This window comes from Schistocerca serialis, chromosome 3, assembly GCF_023864345.2.
Source record: "Schistocerca serialis cubense isolate TAMUIC-IGC-003099 chromosome 3, iqSchSeri2.2, whole genome shotgun sequence".
NCBI lineage: Eukaryota > Metazoa > Arthropoda > Insecta > Orthoptera > Acrididae > Schistocerca > Schistocerca serialis.
The window spans coordinates 461,037,063-461,051,440 of NC_064640.1; the positions used below are offsets into that span (position 1 = coordinate 461,037,063).

A 14,378-nucleotide genomic window follows, 5' to 3' on the forward strand; every position below is an offset into this window, starting at 1 on the left:
ACAAAGTTTTGAAAATAACTGCTACTTTTAACTCTAGTCTTCGATCAAAATGAAAGTATTACGGAGATGTTTTGGGAACTCAAATGGGAGTCTCTGGGGGGAAGGTGACATTCTTTTCAAGGAACACTGTTGAGAAATTTAGAAAACCTGTATTTGATGCTCACTGCAGCATGATTCTACTGTTACCAACATTACATAGGGACCACAAAGATAAGATAGGAGGAATCAAAATTCATATGGAGGTGTATATGCCATTGTTTTCCCTCACTCTGTTTGGGAGAGGAAAAGGAAAGGAAGTTACTAGGAGTGGTACTAGGTACCATCCACCACACACCATACAGATCCTTGCAGAGTATGTATATATGTAGACAGTCTTTGTCTATTGATACTTTTTTGGACTTTGTAGTAGTAACACCAGTTCATGTTGGTATCTGTTAGTGCTTGAAAACATGCTGAAAATGTCACTTGTTCATTCATCCTGTTAGGATTAAGGACATACTGTGGAGTATTCAGAAAAGATTTTAAAAGTTGCTTTGAAATATTTTTGTTTATTGTAATGGAATTGCAAGTTTCACAATATGATTATTTCTGTTTATGTTTCTTGTTCATATGATCTCATACATAAATTACATATTGGAAACAGTCATGTTAAAGTCATAGTCAGAACCACTTACTGCTGAACCAAATGAAAATGTATTACTTGATTGTTCTCATTTTAATATGAAGCTTCAGGATTCTGTATGATTGATAAGACAACCACATAATTTTTTCTGGAGTTCTCTTGTCTTTATGTGTAAATATGTTGTAACAGACATATGTAATGATAAACACTGACTTCACAATGAAGAATGATATAAGGAGTTTTTAAACTCACTTTTACAGAATATTTGAACAATAACCAAATAAACACATGTGAACTAGCAGACATCATAAAAGACCAGCAACAATGCCAGTATTTAGTATTTCATTTGACAGTTGAAATACAATTATTTTCCACATTATATGATTACTGGACACAGTAGTAGCTACACAAATAGTTATAGAACACAGATAATAACATTTAGTACATTTGATCTTTAATAATATTATTCCAGTTATTTATTAATATCTATGATACTGTATTGATAACAAAGAAGACACCCATAAAAACATCAATTCTGGGATAATGTGGTATTTTGCGGAAAATCAAGTTGGTTCAGCTCAAAAGAAGAAATATCATAAAGATGGTTATTATTTGGACTTTTCAGATTTACACTTAATTGCTGCACATAAAATGCTTCAACAGTAGTAATGATTTCTTGTTCATATTTTACTTGATTGTAGAAAATTTCTTTTCAGTTTGAATTGCAAAGCAATTATTTGAAATTAGGAATTTGATGAATGTAGAGACACAGACATCTACACATTTATACAGTATGTAAGCTCAGGACCATCAGCTCACAGTGTACTGTAAGCTGTTTCTTCTGGTGCTGACGTTTGAGTACTTCTTTGTCAGGCTTTCGCAGCTGGCAGCACAGTCAGCGAGTCCTGCTGCTGAGTCTGCTGCAGAAGACGCAATCCAGGAATGCCTCCATTTTTATAACTGACACAAAACATAAAGTAAAAATACTAATATGTACGTTATAACTATTTGATATTGCTTGATTGTGAGTTGAAGATTTAGTGCACTGTTTTGCAATAGGGACAAAGTGTCTAGCTCACAGTGCATCTTTCATGTATTGCAACTGTTATTTGTTTCTTAGACAAACAGACTGCTAACTACAAAACTGTAGTCAATAAATTATCTGTATTGGAAATTGGTTTCCAAGTTTTAAAAATATTTTAATTTGAGGTTTGTGGAGCCTCCAATAGGATATTCGCTGTCTGTTATCCTTCTCTAATGAATGAAGATTTTATATGATATTGATAAATTACTCCAGATGCCAGTGTGTGATACCAGGGTGGAGGAAGATAATAAAAAATGACATAATAACGTAACTAATGACAAAGATTATTTTGATTTGATTTTAATTAACTATGTGAATCTAGACAAAAATTCGTGCATCATTTATTAATTTTCCATGTTTAGACTAACTGTTGTAATAAGTCATTTGGATAATCAAGAATCTGGATAATTGAATGTATGAAGAAAAGCATTTTTTGTATTATAAACTCCAGAAATATAACATACTTAGCCTGCTATGTTGTCATATGATTGTCTTTCTAGTGTTAATGTTAGTGTTTATTGAAAACAACAAAAACTTATTAAAATCAACAAAAACAATGTTTAGTAAAGGATTAGAGACACAGTTTTGTATGTACAAGGGCTATTTGGAAAGTGAGGAACAATAGGTTGCGAAATGGAAGCCACAGTGAAAATCAAAACTGCTTTATTTGCAACAGTTAGCTACAAATTCCAGCTACTTGTCTCCATGGCCGCCGATCTGACTTAGACATTTGTCATAGCATTGTACCAACTTTCCAGTATCCTTGTTATAGAAGGCAGCTTCCAGTGCTTTCTGCCGATTCTCTACACTGGCCTACAGCTCATTGTCTGTGTCAAAATGTTGTCTTCATAACCAGCAGTTCATGTGAGCAGAGATGAAACTCAGAGGGAGACAATTATGGGCTGTATTGTGGGTAATCAAGCATTTCCAATTGAAAATGATGCAGGAGCATCTACATTGCCCCTGCAGAATGTGGCTGAAAATAGTCTTTAAGAAGAAAATGCATGACGGTTACATAATGTTGGCTGCATAGCTTCAGGCGAAATTTCTCACCAAGCCCTCGTACTTGGCGCGAGACACTATTGTTCTAGGTATCTTTATGTGCTCCCTGTGTGCTCAGAACTAAAAAGAATGATGTAACATGATCAACGGGCATACTGGAGACACTGCCCAACACACCTGTGTGAAAGCTTAATTGGATTTTCAATGTGGTTTCCATTTTGCGACTGATCGTTTCTTACCTTCTGAATAACTCTCATACATACATATTTGCTTAAAATTGCTAAAGTACTCCAAACTTAATCCTGAAACACCTAACAAAAATCACATAGGTCAGTCACTGGAGTTTAATTTTGTTTAAAATATTTGGTAATTTTCACTTGATGTAAACAGTTTTTTCTCTTCATTGCAGCAACATCATGAATTCATTTTAACTGTAGTAAACTCCATGGATCACACTCTATTTTTTGAACCATTTCTGAGCTATTTCCAGGGCTTGAAATGCTCCTGCATGAGATGGTGCTTCATTATTTTCTGTTTGTATATTCTGTTTCATCTTCTCACGTTTCCTGCTGTTCCTTTGCCTCCATATGTTTTCAACAATTTCATCATCTGACATGATCTGAAAACCTCGAGCATTACTATCACAAGTGAGGCATTCTTTCATATCATCAGCATGACATTCCTGGCACATTTGTATGTTTATCATTACCTTATGTATATAATCTAAAACAGAGTCATCCATATTGGTTACAGAATTTTTGTGCTTCCATTTTTGTAATCTTTTCCAAGCTTTGTTCAAAGTCTTCTTTTCAGTCAAATCCCATGCATCTAAAACCACATAACAATATCCCTAAATTCATTTGCTTGAAAAATGACAAAACCTGTTTCTATGTTGTCTTTTTCATCAAAAGATAACAACCTACATAGAAATTATTTTCTGTAAAGTCATTTACAATGTTACAATAACACTTTGATCCATTGGTTGTAGCAAGGAAGAAAACATTTTACTGTAAACATTCCATTCTCTCTCTCTAATGGTTTAGCTGAAAGATGGGTTGGTGTAGAGAAAAAGTAGGACTTTTCCTAGTTAAGCAATTTGGTTTTTGAATCTTATTTTTATTTCACTGATAAAAGTGTTGTCATACCAGTCCATGAAAATTTCTGCATTCATCCCTGCACATTTTTGGTTTTCATAAATTATAGGAACCACATATTTTTGAAGCCTCTGGGATTTTTGGATTTTCTGATCAGTACTAGAAGTATTTTATGCATCCCACCAGTATTTGCACAAACTAATATTGTTACTCACTCTTTCTTAGTTTTATATCCTGTAGCTGAACTCTCTTGCCAAGAAGCTAATGATATTGACAATAATGATTTAAATTTTAATCCAGTTTCATCAGCATTGTAAACAAAGTGCAAGTCATAGTCATTTTTGTACCATTCCTTTTTTTTTTTTTTTTTTTTTAACCATTGTTAAAAGAGTTTACTGCATCTACATCAGCTGACATTTTTTGCACTTGTATTTCCAGTTCACAAATTCCATAATGAGACTTAAATCTGCACAACCATCCATTACTTGCCACAAACAATTCATCACCACCTATTTTTTATTTAACCTCAGTGCCTTTTCACAGAGCAATGGACCAGATATCGGCTGCCCAGTTGATTGTTTCTGTAAAAACCAACAATAAAAAGCTTGTTTCAAAAGTTCATTTTTTATTTCTTCATCACTTTGTGATGTTTACTCCTGTCCTGACTACCAAGTTTGTGGGTGTACTTCAAAACTGAATTCGTATTCTTCTTAATATTGCTTATTGTAGAGGTACTTGCACCATACTAGTTAGTTAAGTTACGACCAGTTTTTCCTTTTTTAATGAATCAATAATGCTTATTTCATCTTAACTCTCTTGCACATTGTCATTTTGAAACATAGATGTGACACTGAAAAGTGGCATAGCAGCTGTCAACTAACACTCTAAACTCATACAATAATGAAACACAAAGAGCAGAGATCATGCAGGACATGTGTTTGTTGTGCCAGCATGACATATCCATGCATACATGGACTACACTACAAAGATATTTGCTTCTCGTTGACAATCCGGATAATCAAGAATCTGAGGTCTGTGTAGCTGAGTCTTCACTGTATTGCTGAAGATCTTTTGAGAAATTTATTTGAATTTAATTCAGTGGGCTCTTACTTGTCTCACATAGTCTTAGTAAATACATGCAATGTAGTTAATATGTAGTGACAACTGAAAATTTATGTTGGACCAAGGACTGTACCTGGATATGAGTCCTAGTCTGGCACAAATTTGTAGTTGTCACTTCATATGCATTACATTTCAGATTCAGCGTACCTGAACAGTTTACACTGATATCATTTCATATTAGTGCATCTTCACTGATTTCATCCTCATAGATTCTTTCATTTCATTAGAGTGCATTTAATTCAATCTGTATACATCCATTGTGGAAGGTTAGCCATGAACCTCAACAGAGTCCAGTCTCCCAATGTTGATACACCCACATACCCCATGAAAGAAATTCTGGTAGTAGTGTTCAGAAATCGTATGTGGCAACATCATCAACAGCAAAAGTTTGACTCAAGCCTTGAGACATACTAAGACAGCCTTATGTTTATGGTGACTGCTTGTGGCAAATAGGAAATCTGAGATTGGCTTTCCATCTGCCACAAATTTTAAATTGCCATTTCATTATTCATCACTTCAATTCAAATTTTATTTTCTACCAGAACTTGGCAGATCTACAAATTCTTGGCATTGGTGGCCACAGTGCTGCCATACTTGAGGTTAAAAATTAATCAGCAACATGTGCCAAAACAGAACAGAACGTATGAAAACTTAACAGTGCACCCTCCAGTGCTGTCCAAGCATTAAGGAAATCTCTGTGGTTTGAATAGATAAATGAAGTACAGTAGATATGTTATGGGTGAACATTCAAAGAAATCATCAGTGAAAAAATGTCCCTTTCAAATACCTAACAACAATTCAGTGTATTGAAGTCACAGAATAAGAATTCTTAAGCAGAAAGTGAGGGGAGCCCAAAAAAGAAGAAAACATATCAAATCCTGTAGCCATACTGAATTAAGAAGAAAGATGTGTACATGAGAGACTTCTCAATAATATCCTGGACAGTAAGTATATAAAAAATAGAAGAGACTGCAAAAATGACATCTTAGCTTTGAAGGAGGCACCACAGCATGATTAACATTGTAAGCCAAATAAAATTTAATACATGAATTGGCAGCATATTTGCAGCGATAGGTTCAGCCAATATGTATGTAGATGATATTCAAGACAATGAATAGACTGTAATGAACCAAATGGAGATAAAGGTCTCTACTATCAATAAATGTATGAAGTATCTATGTACCAATAAATATATGAGCCCAGATAACATACTTGGAAAAAGCAAAAGGAAAGAGATATGTGGCAGTGTTGGCTGGGAGACTCTGAAGGGTAGCTCAGTCAGGTAATTGGAAGGAGTTTTCTTTCTCCATGCACAATTGCACCTTTCCATCTGGTGTAAGAGAGTTGTATCTCAAGTGTATCTGTTGAGTGTAAGTTACTGTTACGGATTTGTGTATATTGTGGTGTCATGTTTGTGTTGGATGGTGATGAGAGAAGGGAGACGCTAAGACTCAGTTCTGGCACATAGCCTTTTTGTCCCGAATAGCACCAAAGGGTCTGCTGGGTTTAATGTCTCAATGCGATGAATGTAACACCAACAACAGTGTCACATGCCCTGTAGAGAGTACTGGCACGTAGCCTTTTTGTCCCAAATAGCACCAAAGGGGCTGCCGGGCTTAATGTCTCAATGTGATGAATGTAACACCAGCAACAGTTCACATGCCCTGTAGAGAAGTTTGGAATTCAGTACACAACAGTGATGCAGAGCCCGGGGCTCGGGAACTTTATGCCACGTAATCTCTCCCCTTGTTTGCCAAATACTGGTGATGAAAATCTCTTCCACCACCAAGCTTCAAGTTGGCTAGCTTCATATTGAGTGCCGCCCCATAGCTGGACATCAATGAACGTTGTGATCTCTTACTTTAACACTTGAGTGGGAGTGCCTACGTACAAAAAGCATCTACCACAAATAATGTTGCCTTGTACCATTCCATTGTTGTCTTGCTATTATGAGCCTATACTTATTACTTCATCATTGCTTCAGCTAACACAGTGATAAGTTGTATTGTCATACATCCATGTGAGCAGCAGTAATATAGTATAAAAGTAAGCTAGGAGAGAAAAAATTTATGATCAGTCCAAGAAAATGGTCCAGATTCCTAGATAGCAGCACAGTCCCACAAAGAGACAGTTATCTAAGAGATAATTACCAATCTAATAAGTGTTTGTCAGGGACCTGATGTAAGTATGTTATTTAGTGTTCCGAAGGGGTCATTACTGTTGAGTAACACATATACACAGCAACAGAGTAAAACAATGAAATTTATTTTATTATTCTTTAATTAAACAGTTATTTAATGCACATAAAATAAGTTTATTTTATTGTTATTGAATCAAAATAAGATTAAATTATGATTTTGCTCATACACATTTATCTTGGTAAGATAAACACAGCTATTCTTTACATGTGTAATAGTTAAAGTTCCATACCACAAACCATTAATCAAAAGACTGGAAAAAGAGGCATAATTATCATAACTCACAAAACTGATTGAAAGAAAGAAATTACAGGCCAGTTGGTCTCTCATCAACTGTATAGTTTGCAAGCCAATCAATCATGCCAATTTTATGACAATTTTTGCAGACTGGAAACTGTCTCTATATGAACCAATGTGGATTCAGTAAACAGCAACCTTGTGAAACTCAGTTCACTCTGATTGTTCATGAAATCAATGAATCAATAGATAGATGTGACCAGGTTGATTTACATTACTTTATTTATGAAAGGCATTCTATACATGTCTGCACTGTCACACAGTGAATAAAATATGAGCTTACAGAACATCAGCCCAGTATTGTGACCTCAAACACACTTTGTGATCAAACAGAAGACCTACTACTAGACAGAATTCAGCATGACATTCATGACAGAAAGAAATCATCAAATATGAAAATAGTTTTGGGAGTTCCCTAAGGCAACATTTCAGTGTTATTAAAGTTCACAATATATGTAAACAATGTAGTCAGTGACATCAGAAGCATAATGAGACTGTTCACAGATGATGATGTGGTATATGGAGAAGTTGCAGTGCAATAAAATAGTAGGAAAATGCAATAATACCTACAGGGGTCAACAATGCAGAAACTGGCACCTAATTTTCAATGTAAGCAAACATAAAATATTTGACATAAATAGGCAAAAGACCCATTATTGCCTAATTATATGACTGAAAATCAATTATGTGGAACAGCCACAATTGCAGAATATCTATCAGTATGTATGCAGAGTTATTTAAAGTTAAATGAGCACATGAAACAACCTGTTAGAAAGTAATATCTCAGACAGATTCAGAAGAAAATGTACACCACACATAAATTAGGTAGCCATATCAATTGTTTGGTATTGCTTGTCTGCCTGGAACATGTATCAGAAAGGATTTATATATCATAAATAGCAGATATAAATAAGATCATTTTGAATCTTATCAACAGTTGATCTTCCCACACACCATCCAGTTATGGAATTGAGAAAATGAATAACTGATAGCAGTGTGCAAAGTAGCATCCATCACAAACTGTAAGGTAAGTTGCAGAGTATAGAGACAAACTGATACGTTAGGGAGTACCAAATTATTCTCGTTAGTGATGAAAGGTGTTCAACATCCATACATAAAACCAGCCTGGAACATGACTGACTCATCCTGCAGAATCTTTGGACTTGCATGCTTTGGATGTGCAATGGTACCTTCATCTTGCCACTCTCTTCTTTAATGATCATTAATCATCACACAAATCTTGTAGTCATAATTGAGGAGAACACAATGCCATAAATCTATGTTCTGTTCCATGTGTTCCCTTGCCTAAATTATTCAGGCTCCTTGAGGCAGGAAGGTTTGTACTGTTGTTTGCAATGGATTCCTAGAAGCCAAAAAGATCATGTGGAGACAGTTGCACACTTTCTGTTGCATACTACCCTCCCAGTTGTGCCCAAAAAGGTAGCATGTAACTTCATTGTATTATCTTCAGGGTACCTTTCTCTTTAATGTTTGACCCTGAGGTTAGTTTGTAGCAGTACACCATTCCCCCCATCTATCTGCTTTCCTCTACATTTCCATGTACATAATGCATCCCTCATCATTCATAATATAATGCATGTATGACATCCTTGGTCATCCCCAGTGATTCCTTCCCTCAATAGCTCCATCTGCTATTGATCCAATACTGTTGTGTCTTAAAATGTGTTCTGCGAGTTTCTCTATTCTTGTCCATATGTGCCTCCATAGATCTGGTTTCCTGTGCTCTTTTCAGCACCTCATCATCCATTACTCTGTCTCTTCAGCTGATCACCATCCTTCTGTAATACTACATCTTCTTCTCTTTTGCTTTCCTACTGTCCAAATTTCACACGAATATATGGCCGTACTCCAAACAAATGCTTTCATGATTGATTTCCTTACTTCCAGACTGATGTTCTCCCTGGCATGTAAATTTTACCTCAAATTAAATGCAATTTTGGCCCATTGTATTCTGCTCACAATTTCTTTACAACCTCTACCATCTCTTGCAGTGGCAGCTGCTGTGTAAGAGCACAAGAGCATGTGAACACCCTAACTTTTCACACCTTGGGGATTTATTGGTTATTTTTCTTTGAAAGCTGTTAAATGTAATGCATAGATGCAGTAATTTGAAATACATGGTACTAAATCTACCACACTGTGCTGCATATCGCTGCTCTTGACTCAGTGAAACTTGGCATCAGCATCACAAGCACACCTTCACCATGCACGTTTTAAGGAGCTTTTGCACATGTGCAAGTGGTGTGACATATTTGCCTTATGGGCCAAATATGTACAGATTTGTTAAACAATGTGCATAGCTCACAGCATGCACTGCTAGCCCTTACCACTCAACTACAAGTTTACGTCAATTCCACCAGGTGATAGCACACTGCAGCAGACTTATCTATGTTTGCTTGGCATAAATCTTCATAGGCGATAGCGCACTCCACAGATATGTGAATTCACTCACTATATAGTAAAATTAGATCGGGCATCAGTAAATGTTGTAGTGATACTGATAGAAAAACCTGTTTTGTGGGATTATAAATGAGATGTAGTACATTAAGTTTTGGATTTTATCATACAGTAATCCATTTGAGGTGCAGGAAACCATAAAACACATTGCTGATTGTGAGACTGGTGGTTTGACATCAGTTGATTGTATGGTGGTTCAGGTTTACCTGTACATTAAGCCAACATTATGTGTGTATCTAAATATTCATGAAAAGCTGTCTCACTGATTAGATTAGGTTAAAAAAAGCTGTCTCACTGGTTTCTCTTACATTCATTTAAATGTGGGGATTGAAGACAGTGTGCTTTTGGGTTTTATGGCTCTCAGCACCTCATTTGTATTCTAGTCAAGTGATCTTGTTGGTAAGTAGCACTACTTGAATTAAATCATTTCCACAAATGACAGTTTGTGTTAGGAGTTGGTTGTCTTCCATGCAGATATTGACTTTCCTATGGAGTGTCAATGTGAACTCTGTTAAACCTTTTTTTAGCACTAACAGAGAAGAAAATTACCAGGAAAAGGTAGTTGCAGAGAAACTAGGGCATTCCAGACCAGATCTGTAGTCTGAGAAAGTGACGAAATCAGATTAGCATGACTACAAGGGAACATGCAACAAAGAAGTGTGTAATAAGCATAAGTTTTTGTGTGGGTGCCTGATTTTCAGCCCAGAATTTAATTTGTTAACTAATACATGAATTAGGGATCTTGTTCATTTGTCCGAAAAAATGAAAAAGCAAAAAAACTCCCACTTATAGAAAAATGTGAAGTGGAGAGTGGCAGAAGCTAAAACATTATTTTGTTCTTGCCATAAACTGTACTTAATTATGCACAAAACAACAAAATTCCACAAAAACAATTCTTTCTTTTTCAGACAAGTTATGCATATTATTATTATCATCATCATTATTATTATTATTGACAATGGCTGAAGTTGTGTAAGTATGTTGATAAGCATAACTGTTATACAGCAGCTGCTATTAATTTCACACTCTCATATTTATATGAATTTAAAAATTTGTGAACACCTAGAATGTATGCCTATGAGCTGCCACTGATCTCTTGTGATTCTGTTTTATCAAATAGATGAATTTCTTTATCGCTTTTAGCTCCTCTCTTCCATTTCTTACACTTAAAGGTACATATTCTTCTTCAGTTCTTTAGTCTTTTGCATGTTTATTCTCATACAGTACTGATTACAGAAAATCCTTTCCACTGTGCTAAGGACCTTCGCTAGATTTTATTATCTCTCTATGACCATAGCAATTTCATCTGTGCAATATAGCACACCTTTCTTCCATTTAAGTCTGACCCCCACCTCAGTTTGGTCTATAGCTTCCTGGAGATCAGCATTGAATGTATGAACAGTGGGAGCACATCTTTGCCTTCTCTAATTTTTGCATCTTGTTCCTGATGAAAATTCTTAATCATAGCCACTTTGTTATCATAGATACCAGATATCTTTGTGTTTATACCCTCTTTCTTCAGCAGTCTGAACATCTCTTGCCAGATAACATTATCAAATGCCCTTTCCAGGTCTACAGAGGCAATATAACTTGACCTGTTTTTCTTTATTTGCTTTCCAATAAGAAGCCTTAGTGCCAGAATCACCCCTCTTGTTCTAAATCCTGTTCTTCACTCATCATATCCTCCACCTACTCTTCAATTCTCCTCAGAATTACCTTTATGAGAATTTTTGATGCATGTGTTATTAGGCTTAAGGTTTGGTACTGTTCACATTTTGTAGCTACTGCTGTCTTCAATATAGGAATAATGATGCATTTCTGAAAATCACTTGGTATCTCTCCTGTGTTATAGATGGACCTCCAAGTCACAATTTGAATGTAGCAAGGTTTGTGTAGGAGAAATCGGATAATGCTCTCATGACTGCTTGCAATGGAAGCCATTTTGGGTCTTTATGGGTGTATAGCAGTCAACATTTGGTTTTAGTGTTTGTCAGTGAGAATAAATTTCTAGTGACTAAAGCATCAAAAGTATTACATCAGACAATAGCAACAACTTGCACAATCGAAAATATCTGAGAGCAAGGACAGTAACCAAATCAGACAGTACTGAAGTGAACTATTAGTCAATTTTTCCAGATTTTATGTGTTCATGTTTCTGATAGAATCCACGGGTTATGAGCTTGGGAATGATATGAACTGCAACCTTAGTTTCATATCCATGTGCAATTCAGCAGTTAAATGCACCCAAATGCATTTGAAAATAAAAATGATGGTTCCAGTTGCTAGAAACATGTCGAGTCACACTGTCAATTTGGATTTATAGTTTTCTGCATTAGCAGAGCGTATCTCATAAGAGGTTCATAAAGCTGGCTTATAAATAATGTTAATATGCAATATGAGATAATGTACGCAGGAATCAGGCATAGTCATAATGTAGGAGCAATGCCAACATGATGCATTTGAGACAAGTGTTGAAATGGGTTGCAAAATTGAGATTCAGTAGGAAGACACTCTGGAAGCAAATACAAGCCAAACTTCTGATGTCATCTAAAACTTTTCTAGAATTCACACACACACACACACACACACACACACACACACACACACACACACACACACACACCTTACGCACAAATGACTGCTATCTCCTGCCGTTGTGGCCAGACTGCAACTTTTGTGTTGAATGAAAGCAGCAATATGGTCTGGGGCAGAGAAGGGAGAAGACTGTAGAGTATGGGTGGGGGTGAGAAGAGCATTACCTGGTGGAGTATGCAGGTAAATCTTAGTGTTATTCATCAAACATGTCTCTATTATTTATCAGGTTTGGTTGTGCATAAACCTATAAGTATTTGTAAGCCACTTGCATGTGATGTATTGAATGTATTTGTTTACTACAACTTTCAGAGAATGGACTAAACCAAGGGCTACACTTGCAACCAAAGACTACTCTTGCAATAACACAGGCAACCTATATAGCTATACAGCACAATGAAGAGGTCTTTCAGATGTATTTATAAACTACTCAAACATGAGAATGTACTACTCTAGTGTATGACAATAAAAGTTCATAAATGAAAACAGTTGCTGATTCTCAGAAATAACTAATGTAGCTTGATCCAACATTTTGTTAGTACTGCAGGTATTTCTGTCATACTGTTGTGAAAAGGATACTCTTCAATCTTTTATCTGAACATTCATGTCCAATGCTGTCTGGTTTGTGTAGTTACGAAAGTGCTGCTATCATGTGTACAAGGTGCATTAAAAAAGAAATGAGCCACAGGCTGTCAAATGAAAACTACTGAACGGATCATAATTTCATTTTCTATTGAAGATAGTGTGGTCAGTATAAGAGCACTGAGACCCCAACTTTGCCACTAGAGTCAGATGGGCACACACCACATGATGACAGAGTGGACAAGTACATGAATGGAGCATCCACTGCACTCAGTAGTGCTGAAAACAGAGAAATAGAGGCTTAAAAAGAAGAGCAAAGGGATGTAGTGTAGTGAGTGCAGGGAATGGAAATTTATCAAAGAATGGCACAAGTGTAAGGAGAGCACTGCATGTCCGCTGCAATTTGGGGCAATAGCTGCCACCATAACTCACTGATCCTCAGTAGTGAGGGCCCACATGCTATACAATGGTATCAGTAATGTGGTGTAGCATTCCAGATCATGCATCATTCACCAAACACCCATCCTCTCTCAAATTGTTTGTGCCTTGCCTTGGCCCTTGCAATGGCCTTTCGGTACCCTTTGCACATTTGTCTCATTCTGTGATGGATTCCCTTCCCCCAAACTCCTCCCATTGTCAGGAAATGCACTACAGCCCTTTGCTCTTCTTTTAAAACCTCCATTTGACCATTTTCAGCATGACGGAGTGCTGTAGACAGTTGATATGTGCACATGCTTGCTGCGTTACCATGTGGATGTGCACCTGTGTCCCTCTAGCAGAGTGTTTGGTGCCTCATCGCATCTATAGGGCCACACTTTCTTCTGTAGGCTGTGGCATTACTACACTTTCAGCAGTTTTCATTTTACAGACTCTTGTTCATTTCTTTTTGTAGGCAACTTATAAATGAATGAATGAGTAAATGGCCAACTATAAAACCGATAGGCATACTGATGTCAATAGTGCAATAAAATGCCAAAATTTTTTACTAAAATTTAAGTTGCTGTTATTATATGACCATAAATAAACACTGTAATTTGTTACAGCTCATATAGTCTCTTTTTTGTTGTTGTATAAAGATCATCTATAACATAAGCTCATTTTTTGTAATTTATTTCTGAATTCTAAAATTTTTCTTTGTTTCTAGCAATTCATTTTGTGTTTGCTTGTTTCATTTATTATTTGTGGTGTTTTGTTGTAAATGTGTATTTTCACAGAATGTTCTCAAATTTTTGAGTTTTCTTTGTGTATGCACTTTGCTTTAGGCTGTTAAACTGTTCCATTTGCCATTTTTCATTCTTGTTGCTGAC

General features: G+C 36.1%; 1 protein-coding gene across 7 annotated transcripts in view; it reads right to left on the bottom strand.

Annotated features, from left to right (window-relative positions):
• Nucleotides 1–561: 561 nt before the first annotated feature.
• Nucleotides 562–14,378, bottom strand: part of LOC126470365 (thrombospondin type-1 domain-containing protein 7A-like) — a 1,214,159-nt gene continuing 1,200,342 nt past the window's right edge. For 4 of the 7 annotated variants that reach the window (XM_050098173.1, XM_050098171.1, XM_050098168.1 and 1 more), the window contains one exon: nucleotides 562–1,582. In XM_050098173.1, the coding sequence (XP_049954130.1) occupies nucleotides 1,492–1,582 (91 nt within the window). In that variant the 3' untranslated portion in view covers nucleotides 562–1,491. The remainder of the gene's footprint in view (nucleotides 1,583–14,378) is intronic. The other 3 variants (XM_050098172.1, XM_050098169.1, XM_050098170.1) reach the window with 2 other exon arrangements.